General features: G+C 41.3%; 2 protein-coding genes across 6 annotated transcripts in view; one reads left to right on the top strand and one right to left on the bottom strand.

Annotated features, from left to right (window-relative positions):
• MON2 (MON2 homolog, regulator of endosome-to-Golgi trafficking) overlaps nucleotides 1–1,941 on the top strand; it is a 96,248-nt gene extending 94,307 nt beyond the window's left edge. For 2 of the 5 annotated variants that reach the window (XM_030480364.1, XM_030480375.1), the window contains one exon: nucleotides 1,818–1,938. In XM_030480364.1, the coding sequence (XP_030336224.1) occupies nucleotides 1,818–1,871 (54 nt within the window). In that variant the 3' untranslated portion in view covers nucleotides 1,872–1,938. Of the gene's footprint in view, nucleotides 1–1,817 lie in introns of all 5 variants that reach the window. The other 3 variants (XM_030480367.1, XM_030480365.1, XM_030480376.1) reach the window with 2 other exon arrangements.
• A 13,817-nt stretch (nucleotides 1,942–15,758) lies between these two features.
• The window catches only part of PPM1H (protein phosphatase, Mg2+/Mn2+ dependent 1H), a 135,312-nt gene continuing 130,313 nt past the window's right edge, over nucleotides 15,759–20,757 (bottom strand). The window contains exon 10 of the mRNA XM_030479694.1: nucleotides 15,759–20,632. Coding sequence (XP_030335554.1) covers nucleotides 20,485–20,632 — 148 coding nt within the window. The 3' untranslated portion in view covers nucleotides 15,759–20,484. The remainder of the gene's footprint in view (nucleotides 20,633–20,757) is intronic.

Below are 20,757 nucleotides of genomic sequence, written 5' to 3' on the forward strand. Positions count from 1 at the left end.
CGGAAGCCCGGAGTCCTTTGGTCTCTTTTCCTTCTAGGTGTATCAACATCTGGCCATCCTAACCTGTGCAGAGACAGGTATTTCTTCTGTTCTTAGGCAGCTACTGAACTCATTTTCCTTTGTCACCAAAAGCCAGGCTTTGCCCGTACTAATAGGGTGGTAGTAACTGAAATCTGCTGCCCCCCCATGCTTGTCCAGCTGCTGCAAACTTACCCAAAAGGTTAGGCAGCTACTGCTATGGTGGCCTGGGAAGGGTGAGGAGCCGCGGCTGATGCTGAAAGGCACTCACCGCTCCTGTGCATTTTTACACAGCTCTGCAGCTCTTTTTGCCTGGTTTTGTATGTTGGAGTATGAACAGACTCAGGAGATGCTATGCTACCACCTTAAAGGAAGAGGGCTACTCAGAAAAACTCTGCAAGTCACAGTCTTTGCACAACTCATTGGGCTGTAGGTGGAGTGGGGTTTGTTGTTGTTTTCTCTTTAGCAGTCAGTGGCAAATACCTAGTGTAAATACTTGCTGGTGTTATAATTTAAAACCACTTATTTCTTATAAATGGAATGTTTCTGTGTCTATGCTATGGGAAAAGCTTGCTTGCCTGACAGTGGGACTGCGATGGCAAGTGGGTTACAATAATTTTAGTGTTATGGCATGGCTGCAACAGAAGGCTTCCCTTGCTTTCACTGAAGTTGAGCTTCCTTTGCTGTCATCATTGGCTTCGGTTGTGATAGCACATTGCTTTTCTTTGGATGTGTATTCAAGTACTGCTAGTGCAAAAGGGTTTAAATTTTAAACTTTGATTTTAAAAAACCCACCACCACCAAAACCCCCAAAACAAGGTCTCTGCACCAGGAAAGTTATCCTTCTCAAACACTTTTTTTTCTCCTGTTCTCATCTTAATTCCAGCAGGTTTTGTTTTCCAAATTACTGAAAGCATTAGAAACATTCTTCATTCAACAGCGTATGTTCCATGTAAGTAAGTCGTCTTTGGCTATAGAAGCCACTGGGGAAATGCTAAATCCACTGCCGGTATGGTCAGTATTCCTTTGAAGTAATGCAGATCATATGCTCCATTTACAGAAGCATATGAGCTGCTGCTACAGCAAGAAGCTATCACTTAACATGGGCCATCAGATCAGTCTTCATTATGGTCTGCTTCTCACAAAAAAAAAAAAAAAGTATCAGAAAGACTGTGACAAAGGCTAATTTTCTTGGATTCCTCATTCTCTTGTACATGGATGATATATTTATTTTTAAGCATCTGTGTTTGTGCCAACAGATTTTTTCTCTTAAGCTAGTACTGAGAAATCGCCCTTTCTCTCCAAGGATACTCCTCTGTAGTCTACTGCAGCATAACCAGCTAAACTTAATCTCTGCCTTGTTCAACACTTGGAAAGCGCCGTTTACAGAATTTTTCAGGAAACACAGGAGAAACAGAGATTTTTCAGCTGCCCCAAGTGAACTTGGGGAAACAGTGACAGAACTAGGACTCAAATGCAATGGTACACAGATGAGTCTAATGGTTTGGAAGACCAGTCTGAAGCTATACCAAGAATTACCAGCCTTTTCCATTGAACCTATAAGTAGTCATTTGGGCAGTCTACACCCACATCCCATGGTACTGTCACCTAAATCACAGACTGGTGCCATTCTTGTATTGTTAGATGGGGTACTCTGAAACAATCCTTATATTGAACCTGACCCAGAACATGGTTTCCAGTTTGTAGTTCAGGGGTGTTGCTGCGTAATACAAGTTGTTTAGCTGCCTTTGTATTTCTAGTAAGCGCCTGTAAAGCTCTACTTGTCTTAAAACCTACAGGAAAAAGATAAAGGAGCAAGCAAACTCTCCATCTCACTGTCATGCCTGAGGTAATCAGAAATGCCTGTGCTTGGTAACTACAAAAACAAAAGAACAATCTGCTTGAAAAACAACATGTGTGGTTATATTTTCTCCCCCTCTCACCTCCCTTTTTTAATCCAATATAGCCTGAGTTTGGGAGTCTGCAGGATGAGTTGTAAATCATTGCATTTATGTTGATATTTGCAATCAATGGAAAGAAATTGGAGTTCTTAAACTGCTTGACTTGATAGCGAATGAATACTGCTTCATGTAAGAACATGCTATTTCATATCAAGAAATAAGCAAGGCTTTAATAGTTGCACCAGGGGAAGATGAAAATGTGATAATCCAGCAATAATTTCACTTCTTTATTGAGTTTCCATTTTGGCTGTTTTTTTCTTTTCATATTTACCAAGTAACTTCCATTCACCTTCAAGTGATTCTGCAGTTTGAAAAAAGGGCAGATCTTTACATACATGTGGAGAGTAATTTTCTTAAAATGAATGCATCTATTCAGGCACTTTTTTCACACCTTTGCCTGATGGACCTTATTTTCCTTTTTTTTAATTATTATTTTGACCATTCCCATGAGACTGTTTTCATTAGCTTTTTCCAAAAATGCACTGTACTAGAGAGAATCCCAGGTCTGTGACTGAAATCAGACCAGTTTCAAACATAAACTAATGACCTCATTTGTCTTGCATAAAATACATGAGTTGTATTTTTGTTGGAGCAGTATTACCTTACAATGTAATGAATGTAAAATATATCTCCTGATTCAATGTTGCTATAACTTAACCCCTTCCTCCTCTTCTGAATTTGGTTACTTCTTCCTATCTTCCTATCAGGACAACTTCACATCTCTCATGATGCTTTTGTTTATTCAAGGTGACTTCTTTATTTATCAGCATGATACTGAATTTATAGTGACTAGACTTTTGCTCGTTTTCATTTCAAATAATGCTGATAAGAACCTTATTTTCCCTGAACCAGCCCACAGCTGTTAATGAATACATAGAGAATATGTTGCAGGAATGGATTCTAGTAGGATACATTTCTAAATCTTCTTCCAGTTAATACTAACAAATATTGTGGTGGATAATTCCAGTTAAATATTGCTATTTCCTTCTCTATAAGCACAGATCTATTACAAGACAAATTCTAGCTACAGCTTGTAGGAAGGAAGGAAGGAAGGAAGGAATAAGAGTAGATGAGTAGAGGAGAGAAGGCAGGATCAGCAGAAAAGAGGAAAAAATTGTGATGATGGTGTCTGGTGCCCAAGAAACAGTGAACATGATGCATGGACTGTGAAAGAGAACAGATGACAGAATGGTCTGCAGACAGAAAAAAGGAAAAGATGGAGAATCTAAGGAAGATGCAGCTAGCACCAGTATGTAACCAGTACTCCCTTCTGAATAAAAAAGGGTAGGCTGTCATGAGAATGGATCCAGAAATATGTTTCTAAGATAAAAATTATGGATTTGGATCTGAAAACTATAATGATCCAGTGAACAGTAATGTACAGATTTCTTGGAAACTTCAGTGGAATTTTCCCATTTCCTGAAGAAGGAAGGGCAAAGGTGTAATGATCAACAGATGACTCAAAAGTTGGTGCTACCATTGATGGATTACTGAGAACAGTACAGAGAGTATTTCTAGTATATGCTAGTAGTATGGATACTTTCTGAGATTCAATTTAGACCCATGCAGGGGCAAGTAAGCGGAAATAGAGCTATATTTACATACAATCCATGCCTACATGAACAGGAAGAGAGAGGAATATGCAGGCTCATCACAGAGCATGGCATGGGGAAAGACAGACATAGTGCTGTTAGAGCAATACTCATCCTAAACAGACTTTTGGGATGTGGAAGAGAAAAAAAGACTAGTTTTAAGAAAGCATTTTGTAAACTCATGAGAAGACTTATGTGAGACACTTGTAAAACCAGCCAGGAACAAAACCTGGGTTTCCAAGAGTCGCTTCCTATTGTATGCTCTTAAATGTTTATCTAGATGGTCTCTGTTTCTCTTAATCCTGTCTTACGATAACTTCTTTTTGTTAACCATCATTTCGTAGTGTCATGCCACCGTTTTATACACTTAACATTGCAGTCAAGTAGTTTTTAAGCCTTTCAGCCTTCCCCGTCTCTCTTGAAACAGGAAGATAAAGCAAATCCATACTCCTACGCTCTTTTGTTCTTTCTTTCTCAAAAGCTTGTTCTGCTTTATAAGGTAATTTCACTTGCTTTTTTTACCAATTACTTTGCTATGGCTGAACACTTTTAACATGGCTTTCTAAGAAAACAGAGTTTATCTGATTGTGCATCTGCTAATCTTTCCTTTTGGACCTTGAATCCACAGGCCTATTTCATCCACCTTTGACCAACAGAAAGAAAAATTAGAAATAGTAGGTTTTCTGACAAAAATTATGCCTTTATCTGGACAGCTGAAGAAAGCCTGCTAGTGGAAAGGCTGCAAGAGCTCACTCTTACCAGTTACCTTAAAATCTGCATGAGAACTCACCCTCTGGGCACAAACCCAGAGGAAACCTGGATTTGACTAGTTCAGCTCCTCAGATCCTTAAAATGCCCCAGCCCCTGCTGTGCAGTGGCTCTGGGTGGTGGCATCCATAGGACTTTAGCCTAGGAGAACCAGTGTCCTCAAGGCATGGTTGAGAAACCTCAGCTGACAGCCAGATACCTGACTTAACTGTTGCTGTAATGCTGGTGTAGATATGGTGCAGCGTTGGGATATTTAATGAAATGGCTAGCATAAATGAAGTCTTTGTGACTGTGCTTTTGAGTGTCTGTTACCTTTTTCAGCTGTTCTACTGTTTCTGCCCCTGTTGTCCCCCGGATTCTGGTGGTTTTCATCTCTTGGTTTCAAAAATGTTGCTTCTATAACAATACTCCGTTTTTTAAATGTTCTTTCCTGGAAAATCCTGGTTTCACTGTTCTGTAGTTTCCAGATTTAATTAGTCTGCTGGGGGAGAAAACATGATGAAGACACAAAAGCAATGTAAGAAAAATATGTGAAACTCAAGAACTTTGCTGAACTAATGGGGTACATGCATGAATAATTCTTGGTTCCAGTTTTAAAAGACTACTGCTCACTCTCACCTAAGAAAGTATCCACAGAAAGCATGCTAAAAACTACCATAAGGTTTGTTTCTCAGCAATAGTGAATGATCAACATACATCCAAACAGTCTCTGTTCAAAAATACAAATGCTGCTGTTAGCAGAAAAGAGGACATGGTGAGAACAAGAATATTTCAGGATAGCTCTTTCATGAAGTGCAATGTTTAAGAAAGAATACAAGTTTCTTAAAAACCCCGTGACTTTGGGAATTGTGTTCTTCTGAGTGATTTCTCAAACACCTCTGTGTCTACCTTTGCCTGTCAGTGCCGATGGCAGAAGGTGACCTAATGCCAGCCACAAGAAATTACTGTGAATGCAATGATGGAAGGAATAATGACATTACAGATGAAGCATGTTTCCATTAAAGACTGAAATTTAAGTTATATAGCTCTGTCTATATTCGCTACTGATAATAATGAGAAATTAGTTCCTTTCCATGGGAAGGAGACTGAAAGCAGGAAATAGAGTATTCAGCATTTTCTATTACATGAATGCAATTCATGTAAACTATCTGCATCTTCCCATCTAAAAGTGCTTTGATGCGTAACACACATATATTCTGCAACCCTTTTATACCTGTAGGTAATAGCTATAATCCAATGGATAGTTCTTGGCGTATGAGGCAGAGTCAGAGCCTTCATCCTAAAGATTGATCATACATCTTTGATCTCACAAACCCTCACTTGGTTTGCTAATCCCCAGGCGATTGTGTACTGCTTTCTAACATCACATGTTTGCACACTAGCAATTGATGACTTATAAACACTTTTTCTAGTAAAACTCCCAGTGACCCCTCCTCTCATAAATCTGTTGGTGGCGTCACTCAGCATTGAACAAAATTGCCAGTGACTTCATGATGCATTCCATGGAAGCAAAATTGAGGTTCGCAAGTTACTTCCCTTATTGTGGTCCTGCAGCTTCAAGATTCCACTCTTTCTCTTACTTCTGCATTTATAAGTAATACGCTGTACACCTGACAAATAATAACTAACAGCCTTTTCTATGAGGACCAAATCAGGCTGGTTACGTTATTGGAACTGATCCTTTCTCCAGGAGATCTCAAGTAATGTTAAATCTGCAAAGGTAAAACAAACAAACAAAACATCCCTTAATTCAGTTTCATAATCTTCATTCTAGCAATCTTTCCTAGCATTGAAGCAACTATGAGCACAAGCACAGCATTCATTTCAGCTGCCAGAGTGAGCTCTAGAGCTTCGTATGCAGAGCAGTGCATCTCCATCCTGCTGTAGGGGCAGATCTCTTTGGAGCTTTTGGAGTTCCTCTCCTGCCAGTGCTGTGTTCCCCATGGTGGTGGTTGGTGTCCTGGACTTTGCTGTAATATGTGTAGCATTTTGACTACAGGATTGTGGAGAGGCACTCAAAAAGCCAGTTCTATTTATGCTGTTCGCTCCTCAGCAGAACTGGGCTTTTCCTGGTCACACCACATAGTTTGAATCCAGCAAACCCCAAAGAAGTGTCTTTTCTTAAGATATGGGTATATTTAAGAGACTTGCAACACCACTTTTTATTGTGCTTTGTATACAACTATTTAAAAGTGGCGTTAATTGCAGCCTTGGGCAGTTGATTTCCTTCAAATGTATTTCAAGAGAAGTCTGCTTCTGGTCTTTGTTGTTGGGAGCAGGCACACCATAAGCAGGAGTAGGAGGGTTGTGGGTTGATCCAGAGCTAGCAGGGTCAAGCAGCATCAGAGGAAGGGGCTGTCTATTTTCCTGTTTTAATGGTAAACACATTGGCACTTTTCATAGAATATTTCATAGCATATTTCATAGAATCACCGAATCGTTTGGGTTGGAAGGGACCTGAAAGCTCATCCAGTTCCAAACCCCCTGCCATGGGCAGGGACACCTTCCACTAGACCAGGTTGCTCCAAGACCCATCCAACCGGGCCTTGAACACTGCCAGGGATGAGGCAGCCACAGCTTCTCTGGGCAACCTGTGCCAGTGTCTTACCACCCTCATAGTAAAGAATTTCTTCCTGATGTCTAATCTAAATTTCTCTTTTTCAATTTAAAGCCATTCCCCCTCGTCCGGTCACAACAAGCCCTTGTAAAAAGCCCCTCTGCGGATTTCTTGTGGGCCCCCTTTTGGTACTGGAAGCTGCTCTAAGGTCTCCCCAGAGCCTTCTCTTCTCCAAGATGAACAAGCTCAACCCTCTCAGCTTGGGCTTCATTGTCTGCAGGCTGCTCTTGCAGTAATTAAAGCAAATAGTTCTAGAAGTTTAAAGAAAAGAAGGAGGATGATGTGTCAAAGATCATCTCATCGGCCTCATCAATTCCTGGAATTCTTTTTTCCAATGTTTCTGTCATCTCAGATGATCTCTCTGTCTCTTGCTGAAGCAGGAATGTTGTTGTGAACATCGTAACTGAGGATTCTATTTATTTATTTATTTAAATAGAAGCCAAAAGTCATTCTGTATATTCTAGTTCTGAACGGCTGGTGCTTCAGCAGTAAACAAGTCACATCATGGTTTAGACCCTGACATGCCAATTAAACCATCCTTAGAAATATTACACAAGAGAACTCTGAGATGAACAGTATTCTATGATGGCATGTGGAATATAATCCCTAAAAGAGAATGTCTTTAAGTTGATGTTTCTGTGATGATAAATGAAAAGCAGTTGTGCTTTTAGACTAACCTATAAGACTCATTTACATCTATGTGTGCCATAGTGTCAAGTGCTAGAATGAAGTCAGTGGTAAATTAAGGGATAAAAAAAAAAAAGGTGATCCATATGCTAAAAAGAAGTCATTCCTTTCAGAGTGTTTGTGACGTCTGTGCTGCTGAGGATGCTTATTTGTAACTTTCCAGAATTAGATCCGAACCCATCCAGGATGGGCTTTAAGTGGGAAGAAATATCTAGTGTTATTTTGGAAGGAACAAAGATTCTTTGGCATGCAGGTCAGCACTCTGATGAAGAAGGTTTATTCTATTTATTTAGGAGACTCTTGTCATGGGTAAGAACAGTGTGTGGAAACATTTTAATGTGCTACTCACCTTATTAATTTTTTTCCCAATAGACTTGAATTTCAGCAAAGTAATACTGCACATATAATTTATTGTATTCTCCTAATGTCTCTACAGTGTGCTATAGGGAACAACACAAGATTGATGGCAACACAAGATGATGGCAAGAGGATGCACAGGCTGACATACAGCTGTCTGTATTCTTCAGGCCCATAATGTAGGCTTCACCTTTGTTTTATTTGTATGGGGTTTTGGGGTTGTTTTTATAGTTACCATTGGTCCCCTAAACCTGTTAGTGAGATAGACAGCTGTTCATAAATTTATTCTTCAATATTTCTTGAGAAAGTGTATGAGACTTTGAGGGGGCCTTTTATACATATTTCATAACTTATTCTATTTGTTGCCTTAGTCTTTTCATTTTTGAAAATAACTGTTATTTCATATTTTGGAAGGCTGAGATACTGTTGTCTGCTTTTTTCCACTGTTGCATGGAGATTAAGTGGACTACCTTAGTTTCAGGTCAGATGATAGCATTTCATCAGGATAGCGAAATGGCTGTAAGCATTCATCCCTGTGGATGAAACCCTAGCCTGCAGCATGTCTGTCTCCCATCTTGGAAAGTGGCAAGATAATTACTGAGATCCTTGGTGATGGGCTTTAAAGCTGGGCATAATCCAACAGAGAATGAAATGCAGAACCATCCAAATCACTGACATTTAACCCAACCACACGTCAGTCCAGGTGGCAGCGTAAAGTGGTAACTAACTCGACTGTTTCCAGCCCATTTTCCTGGTTAGCACTCTAAATGCAAGAAGCAGTTTTGGCACCTCCCCTGTGATGTTTGTACAAGTGCACACACTTGTGCAAACACACTTGATTCTGTATGCAGATTTTCTGGTGTAGGTAAACTTTTAAAGCATCTGTATTTCATTTCATGCTCTTGAACACCGTTGTTCTTTCTGGAGAGAGAGCACTCACCTTTCCCTTTGCCTTTCATCCTTTCTCCTCTTATCTGTGTGACAAAATTGCATCACTCAGTTGTGACATTTCAGTAGTGGATGCAACAGTCATTTCAACCAAAAGTATATTCTTCTGAAATAAAACCTAGATATATTTACTTGTCAACAGATGATACACTCTATAACTTCCGTAAAGGGGACTGAATGATAAAAACAGTAAAATATGCGAAGCGTTTAGGTGTTTCTGAAATCTACCCTTAAAAAGAGCAAGAGCCAGCAATCCCTTATGCCAACCTCTTTTATCTCTTCCAAAGCTATTTCTCATTTACTGTAATGCTGAACAATTCCATTTCACAGTGTGCTTTAGGTTCCCAACAACAGGAAAATATTACTTAAGAAAAAAACCAACTTGCAAATCCAAGACCAGGTGTCTGTTTGTTCAGTTCTAAACAAAGCCTCACCATTTCTTAGCTAATGAGGATCCTTTCCATGTGGAATAAATTCTTAGTACTTAGCAGCATTAGTAATGCTTCAGAAAAAAAAAAAAAGTATTTAAAATGGTTCAGTTGCCAACTGCCTTTGACTGTCTCAGTAAGACATTGAAACAGACCTTCTGCTCTAAATTAATAAGGCCAATCACAGCCGCACAAAGCCCAGAATGACCGATCATTCTTCTGGTGTCCTCGCTATCTTGACTGAGGTCAGATAAATCACTTTCAAGCTGTTAAATCAATGATCATAAATTAGGGCTCTGTTTTTACAGCGCCTTGTGGGAAATTCTCATGGTTAAATTAATCTAACAGCTGCAGCGAGGAGCACCTCCCACAAGATCATGTCAAAAGTTCTCTCTCCCCCCCCCCTTTTTACTTTAAAGGGGAAAAAAGGAGTGAATTATTTGTTTTTACCTCGCGCACAAAATGGGATCCCTCCATCTATCCCTGCTAATTCGTGTTTCAATTGTACCCAGCTGTTTAAATTGCACTGTGCAGAGATTGCCTTGATCCCCAGGTGCTGGTACTCCATCTGTGCTGCTCTGAGAGACTATTTACAGCAGAGGTTAGGCCAGCGATTGCTGGGATGGAAAACTCATTTCTCAGCCTAGCTTTTATTTACACTCTTATTAAAGATCCTTTCACTCATGTTGGAATGGCAGCTAGTGCCTGCAGTGAGCGCTTGGCATCAAGCCAAGCAGCAAAATTACCATGTCGATGAAAGATAGCCTGCTTCCATTTTAACCTTTCACTGTTCCCCCCTTTCCATCTATATTTGCATGAAGAAGGATGATTATTGAAACACATAGGGGGGACAAAGGGATAAGAGAATCCTTGTCAGCTGAGCTTTTTCAAGAGATAAACCAATGGTTTGTGACCAATTTGGAAAAATCTTTACTGCCTTATTAATTTCCTACTCCTTTCCCTTAATTGCTATTAGAGTTTATTTTCACATGAAGCAACAGAACTGCTCATGCTCTGCTCGCGTCCTTCCCCCACTGCTTCCCTGCGCCTTGTGAATGCGACCCTGGGATATGTCTGCAATGTTGAGGTTTCTACTTCATCCCCGATGCAGGTCACACAGAGACACAGCAACACCCTCAAAGCATTTTTTTTTCCCCTACAAATATGCTTCAGAAATGAATCACCTTCCTGGGAGCAAGTGGCTCATTGCACATAGCATGTTCTGGTACAGGGGGAGGACAAGGGAGACCATGGGGAGTTGCTGGGGGAGGCTGGCATCCAGTCATTGTCTTATGGCCCTAGATGCATTTGAAAAATAAAAGTAATAACTGTTTCTCCAGAAACCTCAGTGCATTTGTTTTCAGGAGCAACACAGATTTGCTGAAAAGCAACAAAATCCAGGTGTGGTGAGACAACCACCACCATTGCTGAGTGCCAGCTATAGCCCAGCACAACAGGAGGAGACTTCAGAACCTCAAGCCTTACTATCAAGCTCCATTTCTGAAGCAGACTATAACCTTAAGCAGGTTCTTGACTGCTAGCAAAGCCACGCTTTCCTTTCTCTTTGCATGCTTCCAGGGCAGAAGGAGAAATGAGTGTCTTTGTTTTGCATTTTCCTGAGTGGAGGAGCAGTGCCTCTACTGAGCAGCTTACAAGAGTTGGTGTTCTTGCTCTTCAGCCTTGTTTTGGCTACTGTGCAAATACCAGCTTTCATCCAAAAGAACCTAACTATATCCTGAAGGATTTCACCCTCTACTCAGCCATCTGTGTCCCACCATTGTTTAGCCACTGCTTAGCCTTGCAGGTCCCCAAGAACCGTCTCCTCCACTAATCACCTGGAGTCTCAGTTGCCTGCTGCTGGCCAAGGGCAGGCGGCTTCACAGGCCCAAGTCATCTAGTAGCCACAGGCTGGCACATTCCCAGGACTTGTGGATATGGGAAGCGTTACAATACAGGGGTAGCTGTTGATCCCTCCAAAGAATGAACAAAACTGAGTTATTCCCAGCTCAATTTTTAAAACTCAATTTTGTTTCCACTGAGGATGAGGCAACGGAGAAAAGGGGTGTCTTGCTGTTTCTTCCCCACTAATCCTCCTTAAAGGTGGAGAGTTTGTTAACAAAAGCACAAATACATACTTAGCTGTATTCTGGGTAAGTGACAGCTGAAATAGGTGTATTTAGAGACCTCTGCTTGCTTTCAGCTCCTGGAACAGGCACAGACAGGTCACATCTTCCAAGCATTCAGCTGCATTCTGGGTAAGTGACAGCTGAAATAGGTGTATTTAGAGACCGCTGCTTGCTTTCAGCTGCTGCAACAGGCACAGACAGGTCACATCTTCCAAGCATTCAGCTGCTGCTCGAAGTTTCTTGCCATTTTTTTTCCTACAGACGTATATAGTTATAAATTCAATTTTAATATTCTAATATTTATTAGAAAACAGCCTGAGCCATAGAGCTAACTTCAGGACTCCAAGTTAGTTGGGTGTTCATGTTCCCCGTTTCCTCATTGACCAAGTATCTGCCTTCCTAGTGAAGCCAGCACCAGGGAAATCTTGCAGGAGCGGTAGCAGAGAAGCACGACTGGGAAGTTTTACATAACTGTAAATCTTTATTTCGTTCTTTTCCTCTCCTTCCTTTTCTGGCGCTAAACAGACCTTCCCAAAAACACCATTCCTAGAAAAATGTAACCACAGCAAGATTTAGTGTCTGAGCATTGTGTTTAATATTTTTCCCATTCATAAAATACTTGTATGTCTGGATATACGACTTAGTTTGGAGGGTGTGTTTTGATTCTTGTCTGGCTCATTTAAACTGCTTCTATTCTGGTGCTCAGGCAGAGAAGGGGTAAGAATGATGTTCCAGCTCTCCTAACATATTCTACATTCCCAGGTGTAAAATTCAATCGCGTGAGTGCTGGTGACAAACAAGCATTAAGAGGGGGTGCAAAGACCAGCAAAGTAAATTTGTTTTTTCAATTGGGAGCAAAATGAACGTCATCCTCAGAAAACGCAGCACAAGAAGTTTGTATTAGGAGCCTGTTCGTGGAGTACCTTGATCTCAACTAGATGAGATGTAGTTGACATTTGGCTGACAAAGCTCTGGGGAAAGCTGGAGGATGATAAGAAATAAGACATTTCATACAATTAGCTGTGGTACCAACCCAGGAACAAAAGCGAACAGGCACAACGTGGGGACGAGAGGATCTTTCAGAATGAAGGTCTAAACTGCAGCTCCCAGCTCTTTGTACATGCTTTGGCAATTCCCTATTTGAATAATTGGTCTGTCTGCTTCTAGACCTGAAGAACTGCAACTGGATTTGGCTGCTTCTTGCCTCCACTTCCCCATCCCAGTATATGCTGGGATAGTGCTCTGTGCTGCGAAACAGCTGCCTCAGCCCACAGAGGGTTAAAAATGAAACTGATACACATTTAAGAGATCTGGATGGGCAGAGTCAGTCAAAATTTCCTGAGACTGAGGTGACTGTGGGTGTGTCAGTTGCTTTTACACCCCTAAGCTGTACTGAAGGAGAGGAATGGTCTCCATTTAGGTGCAATCTGTGCTACTCAGTGAGGTGACTGCCTAGTCATTTGTCTTTAACAGTCACTTTCATGGGAAAACACCATCTTTCCTTGTAATTTTACTCATGGGCATCTTGCAGAATTTCCATAATCTTAAGCCTTACCTTCCTAAAGCAAAACCAGCAAATTCTCAGGTTTCTTTGCTTAGTCCCCCAAAAGTTGTAGTAATAATTACAGAAATAAGCAACAACTGTCACATCAGAAGCTAAAAGCTGCACTGGAGCTTGTGTGAAAACCTTTGGATCTTTCAGCCAGCTCTTAATTTGCCAGGGAAAAGTAGATTCCTCAGGGAATAACTGGGCCAAGGAACTGGGATAACAAGGGCTCAAAAAGTTGAACCCTCTAAAATAAATTTAAAGCCATTAAACTTTTCCCTTTTAAATAGGAGAATTAACATCTTGCATGTAAGTTTTTGCTTTGAGGTAATGACGGATCTTGGGTTAATGAAGAAATCACTCCCCTTTCCACGGGGCTTCCCTTTGGCTGCCAGCGATTCCTGCATCACTGGTGGTGCTGCCTGTAGCAGCACCCACAGGAAGCAAATGTGAGGAGGTGGGTGGCCAAGGACTCAGTGGCACATCTCAATCAGCACTCTACTTCAAATGTTTTAAATCAAAGAAAGAGGAGCACAGTAAGGAGAAGGAAGGAAAAATACCACCCATGGCATAAATGAACCAGAAAGATGCACTGTTGGAGAACAGCCTGTTGGGAAAGGCCTTGATTTACCACAGAGCAGAAGAAAACCCAACCAGCAGATTGGTAAATCCAGGGAGGGCTGCGAAGTTCAGGGACAACACCAAACCATTACAGCTGGTTGTAGTGCCATCTTTACAGAAGAACACTGTAAGGGATTGTCTTCTATTGCTTGAGAGAATAAATGTTCAGGGGTAAAGATGGGGGACATTTTGACTCTAGAGCCTGAGAAATTATGCACTAATACACCAAAGAAAAAGAATGTAATTCTAATCTTAGGTGGCCTCAAATTCATGAAGGTTCAGAGATCTCATCTGTCTATGCATCTCAATAATCAGTCTTAAATTAGCTGCAGTAAAAAGCTAATTATTTTTGCTACTGCAGCTTCCTCCCTCTCCCCTTAGTATTCCGTGGCAGAGTGCTGGAGATGATTTCTGCAGCTTCAAATTTATGATTGTTTTTAAATTATTAAGCATCTCCAAATCACACATTCTTTATCTACCTGTAGACCCATTTTGTCTACCTTGATCATACTCCTTTTTATTCACCTCATCCTCAAAGCACGATTTCTCCTGAAATCATTTTTTTTGTCCCTATAAAGTTATGGCATCCTTTGTTTTGCAAAGCAGAGGATTTTAAAAGAAGCTTTCATTCTTCCTTCTAACAAGAACAGGATGTGCAATAACTTTGGTTTATATAAGCCTTCCTGGAAAGCATGAGAGAAATTCTGGAATCCGTAAAAGCTGCCGTGCAGTAGCATAAAAAGAAGTGAAGTTTTTGCGAAGGTACATTGCTCTACCAGGATGCATTAAAAAGATGGAACTTCAGGCCTCAGTTTTACAGAAACTGTACAAAATACAACAAATTACTGGGATTGTTCCCTGATGTCACTTTAGCTAACTGAGTACATTCAGTAGAATACCATGAATGTATTATTTGGCTAAGCATTGATTTATAACCCACAGGAACTATACAAACCGACATCCAGATTTGAAGAGTTGTATCCATTACCTAAAAAATGAAAATAACAAGCCTTACTTGACCTACAAGCTTACAGAATTCAGGGCATAAGAGATGTGCAAACGACAGGATGATGTGGAGCAGGCTCTTTTAGGTTCACTTGCCGTGAAACAGTTGCCTGTCACTGCACACAGCCAACACTCACTTCTTCAGCTGACACTAGCCAGCCAGGCAAAGCTGTGCTGAAGTTTTATTTGCACAGTGATTTTAAACTTGACCCAGTGGCTGGACTGCAGTAACAAACCGTTGGACTTTAAGGGAGAGTGAGAAGAACCAGGGTGAAAGTAACACATCGCTTCTTTTTGCGCTCCCCATTACACTCAGTGAACGCAATGGGCATATGCAGCACTTTTTAAAAAGTGGGGTAACACTAGAGAAATGTTTTCACTGCTCTTCTATCAAGTGTGAGGTGAAACAGGAATCAGGGGAACCGCCTGTGCTACAATGCAATATTTCAAAGATATAATCAGTAGATACATGTCCAGTTCTTGTCCTCTTGCTGGCAACCTGGATGGGCATCATCTGTGGCTCTGTGCTGGTACGATGCAAGGAGGCCAGTGTTAGTTACTGCATCTTTGGTACCTTCAAAACCATCTCCGGTTACCAAATAAAAATGACAGCTTGCTTCAGTGGAATCTATTAATTCACCCTTGGATTTTGCTCTGCTATAAACTGGAGCAGAATTTAAGACAGTGATTCCCAAGGAACTGGGAATAAGGGAAAACTTATTCCAACTATGTTGTCATTTCAAAAATTGCACCCAGCGCCTCATGCCAGGAGAGCTGATAGCTGATCACTTTGTGTAGCTCTTCACTGAGTCACAACATGGCAGCTGGCAGCCTGAGCAATGGATCATAATCTGATGGCAGCGCACAGCTCCCTCAGCTATCCTACAGCCAAAATCTTCCAGATCAGCCCATATGCTAATGCACCTCATAGGGATTTACTTGTGGGACCTTTTGTCAGTGAATCATCCATTCCCTGGTAAAGCAGGACCAGCTACTTGTCCATATCGCACAATTAGCAATACACAAAAAGAGACTTAGGTACTCTTCAGGACAAAGGCAGAATAATCACAGTAATAGATATAGATGGATATATATAATATATAATTTAAAATTTTATTTTAAAACTTTGCGCATACACTTCTTCATCCTCCTCCTCTTTTGTTCATTGCACTGAAAAGTTTCAAAAAACACAAAATATATCCCTTTACTAAACATTTTTTTGTTCTTAGGTTACAAAAAGATTAACATTTCACAGTCACAAAGCAGAAGTACATTGGTCCAAAACATCTTCCTCCAGCAGCTCTTCCGTTCTTCAGGACATGTAAAACCTACACAGTTGTACAGATCTCAAAGCAAGACAACTTGTCCAATGAAAGAAAGAAAAAGGTGGCAGCTATTAAAAAAATCCAAGATAAGACTCTATGGAAGAACACCAGCAGCAATGGTTAAAAAATAAAAACAGAAATAAAAAGAAAAAAGAATGAGGGTGGAGGTGGACAAGAGCATCCTCCTTCAAGTACATCACAGGTAGAAATACAGCAGCACAGTTACAGAATCATTTGGTCACTCTCTCTATGGCAGCCACATCACTGTATCTTCATCTAAGACACACAAAGGAAAACTATTCACATACCAAAAATGTCAGAGAGGAGCAACAATTCCACAGTTTGCAATTCATGTTTGATACAAAAATGTTGAAAGTATTTGTACATAAAATGTAAAATAAAAGCAAAACACCAAGGCAGGAAGAAACAGCAGATTTGCTCGGAGTATGTAGTGTTTGGTACAAACCTAGCAAAAGTTCAAAGCCAAAATCTGCCCAAACAACAAGTGCAGTTCTTCAAAAATACCCTGGAGGCAGAGTCGATGGTACCTCACAGACATCTTGTCGTATTTTAACACGGAAGTAACTTTAACATGGAACTCCACTGTGAAAAGCAGAATCTGACCACTCTTCCTTCAGCTTGTTAGCCCTGTTGGTTTTTCTCTCTCTCCAGCACAAGGCCACTGAGTCTCAGCCCTCTTGGACGACTGGCTTTTGTGTTGCTGAAGGAAGCAGCATTGTCTTGCCATACCAAAAGGTGGTTGTGTGCCTCACTTAAGGTGTAAACAAAATTTCTACCTACCTTCTTCATCAAATTAAACCAAGAACCTTTTAGGCTGTACTGCATGTCCGAAATGGCTGTATTGCCTTCTGCAACAGGAGAATGGGAGAAGCTTCTTGGGTTTGAGTTTCTAGGAATTGGAGTGGCCTAGGTACCAGAAGGCGAGTTACATTGCACTGTCGGCTCACCTGAACTAAATGGCATACACCTCCTTTCCTTGCCATTGTCCAAGATCTTGCCTGACTTTCTAAGCAGTGCTTATGCACAGGCAAGGACATAGCACTGTGCAATAGCAGTATGAATACCAATGTCACTCAGGACTGAGGTTCCTTGCTGCTAAGGCTTCAACAGCTTCAGACACTAACCTGGCAAAACCCCATACTGCTGCCAGCATCAGGCAGCAAAACCCCATACTGCTGCCAACTAAGATGATGTGCCCAGGATCTAAAATTTGGACTTAGTGCCTAACTTGCTCCTATTTGAGGCAGCAAGCTGCCTGCTCTGAATTCAGGAGCTTCACTGAGCCCTTAGAACGGCTGCAGGCCTGAACACGGCACTGTGCAGCACGGATCCTCCCTGCCACCGGTGGCCTCTAAGTGCTGTGACTCCCCACATAATTCAACCTGTAAAGGGAACTGGAAATGCTTTTAATTATTCTTGCTTCTCACAATACCTCCTCATTTATTAATGACTCCTGCCTCCTATTTACATGAGGCTTTGGTGTGTATATGTATTTATACCACACCTTGAAGCAGAGCACAGACACAGTGCAGGCACGTAAGATGCTCCTACTGAAAGCAGATAGAAGTGATAGCCCAAGTGCTGTCACAGCATACCAGAGATGCTCTAATGAGGAAAGCATGTAAACGTGTAACAGATTGTTTTGCTTATAAAAAAGCAAACCAAAAAGCATCACAGCATAGTTGCAGTCACATACATCTGAGTAGGAAACTTTATTATCCTTTCAAGTTCTCAGAATTTATTAATTGATGCTAATTGATATCAATTGCTGATACTGTACTTCTGCCTTTTCCAGGAGAGGGGCTGACAGCTAACACAACTCAACCAGGGTCCAGCTGCAGAGGAGCAGGCTGGCTGATGGCAATACCTCAGATGAACAGCAAACTTAGTGGAGGCTGATTCACAAAACCATAGCAGTGCCCATGAGGTTTTGCTCTGAGAAGTCACCAGCCAGTTTGCTCCCACCAAGTCACGCACTCTGCTAACCCATCTGCCCAGGGGTACGCTTGAAAACACCCCTGAATGAGAAGGTGCATTTTCCATTGCCTTGAAGTTTCACTTTTAAATTCTGGCAAATCCTACACTGGAAATATATTTCCACCACATTGTACTCAGTGGTTTTATAATGACTGGCGTGTGTGTTGACACCATGTTACCAAATAATGAAGACTAACAATGTGTGAGCACTGAAATATTTGACTCAGGCTTGTAGCTGGTACCAGCAAGTACCAGCTTCCTTGCTGTTCAGACGACTCCACTGGAATTGCTGGCATTAGTTTCTTTGTGAAAGAGCATCTGAATTGCTAGAGGACTACACAACTGCATTTGTGAAGAGACAACAGGAGTTACACAGAGCATGAAAAGCATGTTTACAAGTTTATTAGGCCAAAAAAAGTGCAAGAGATGATCTCTTGCTTAAACTTTAAAACATAAAGGGCCATGTGAAAAATATTCTAGACTCCAAACCTCTCTTTTCACCCAGCTGCACACAGAAAAAGAAGGGAAAAAAAAAATTAGGAAAGAGCAGATAAAGCATGACAACACATAATCAGATATGCCATTGATTTATGCTGAAGCTCTAGAACATAAAACATCCGTGTTCTGCACAGCTTTATCACATGCAGGCACTGGGGGATGAATGGAACAGTTTTCAGGCTAAAATCATGCAGTTTGCTGCACATTTGAGCCATTACACCCTCTGCATTGCCTGCTTTCAGCCTGAAACTCCTACTGGGTGTAGAGATTTAGAGCAATGGTAGTTTAAATCCACCGAGACTGCTGCACATGTACTTCCGGATGCAATCAAATAAAGCATCTGGGCAGCTACACCACACATGCGCTGTGGGTTCTTTACACAGCACATTTTAAGTTACAAAACTGGTGAGCTCCAGGTCCTGCCTGTTAAGGAGAAAGTCTGCAAAGGGCACAGCATCCTCCTCCTCCTTCTTTGGAAAGGACACAACATTTGTGAGCTGCCTAGTCGGTGCCCTGCAAGTATGCCAGTTCCCTGCCCTTTGGCTATCCAAGAAGTACAAACTAAATGAGCAGCTCCAAAAGCTGGGGGCAGACGGCTGACCTTGGCTCCCCAGCCAATATAGCTGCCTATGATAGAACCTTCTGATTTTGTTTTCGCTTCAACTCCTGCCAATGAAGTACCGGCTTGAAGAACCGGCAGGCAGGTTAAGCTGCAGATTTCCTCTCTTGTTTCCTTCTTGGACTATTGCTTTCACTGATAATATTTTACTCAGATTTTATTTAAATTGATTCATCACTGCTAAGAAAAAAGCTGCTGAAGCTAACCAAGGGCTTGTATCTATCACAGGGATCTTTTGATCCTTGACTACAGCCCTCAGTACCAGGAGGACAGAAAGTTACAAGCTTTCTGATCACTAAGTCAAGCAGGCAAATGTATACTGAATAATAAGTGACGCAGGAAGACATGAAATGACTTTTAAATAGATCACTATCTGGGAATCCAAATTGATAACGAGAACAATACTGCCACTTCAAGTAGGAATCCAACTAAAAAACACACTCAGGAGCCCAAATAAATTTATGAATCCCAACCAATGCAAAAGCTGTATGGTCAGGGATTCTTCGAACAGGATAAAGCAGGCAGAACCATTCAATGAATGCAAATCTCTGATCCCAAAGAAACCATGGCCTCCACGTAAACATCACATAAAGCAGAGTTTGCGTGCTCTGTATAATCATGGTATACACACGACAGGGAATCTTGACAAATAACTTTTGCACCAGAATAAATCTTGCCATACAGGACTGTGACCTATTTCTCCTGGACAATTTTGCAGGTGGCTGTTTTAGCTGCAGTAAACAGGCATAGTCACACTGAAAACAATTTCAGTTTTCCTACTAACATACAGGAGTATAGTCTACTGAACAAGAGATGGGAGAGGAAAATGGAGGTTCGAAGGACTACACAAGTTTGAAGTTGTCCATAGGTAAGTCATGAATGCAACTTTTTGAAAGAAGAAAACTCTTGAGTCTCATATATGTATATATAGGTATTTTAAATGAGAGGTGACCCGAGTCACCTTCTGAATATTTGGGGGTAGATTTCAGGAGCCTCCTTGGCTTCTGATGCCCACTTCTACTTTCACAACTGAAATGGCTCTTCCAAGCTACATGGTAAACTGAGAAAAAAAGTAAATTCCCCACCTGGAGGGATAACAGAATCCATAATATGCTAGCAGCATTTAAATCCCGTTCCTGTTAAGCACCAAAACCGTTTCTATAGGGAAATTGTAATCTTAAGGGTTATCTTTATCATATACAGTATATGTGCAGAGCCCTACCTTTCGGGCAGAAAAATACACCTCCAGCATTAGTTTTGAATAGATTACATCAACTGGAAGTGTCCTGGTCAGATCACCAAAACCATATTGTCTCTCACACGCCCTTCCCAGGAAGATTCCCATCCTACAACCACTCTTGATGCTACTTTCACGACTGCTTGTTCCCGTGTATTAAGGGGATGACGTAGACAGAGATGTCATCTCCAGAACCCAGCCTGTCATTGGATATTCGCCAGCCTCGGTCCTTCAGCACTCCCCTGGCTCGCATCACCAGGTCCTGCGCCGCCAGCGTGTACCTGTGGAGAAGGCAGAATACAGCCAGGGAGTGCTCCTCTTCGTCAGGAAAGTGGGTTTTTACAGCCTGCCAAATTTACTGTTGTGACCTACCAGGACAAGTTTCCCAGTGTTTTAGAAACAGGCA

The sequence above is a fragment of the Strigops habroptila genome, chromosome 3, assembly GCF_004027225.2.
Source record: "Strigops habroptila isolate Jane chromosome 3, bStrHab1.2.pri, whole genome shotgun sequence".
Classification (NCBI taxonomy): Eukaryota; Metazoa; Chordata; class Aves; order Psittaciformes; family Psittacidae; genus Strigops; species Strigops habroptila.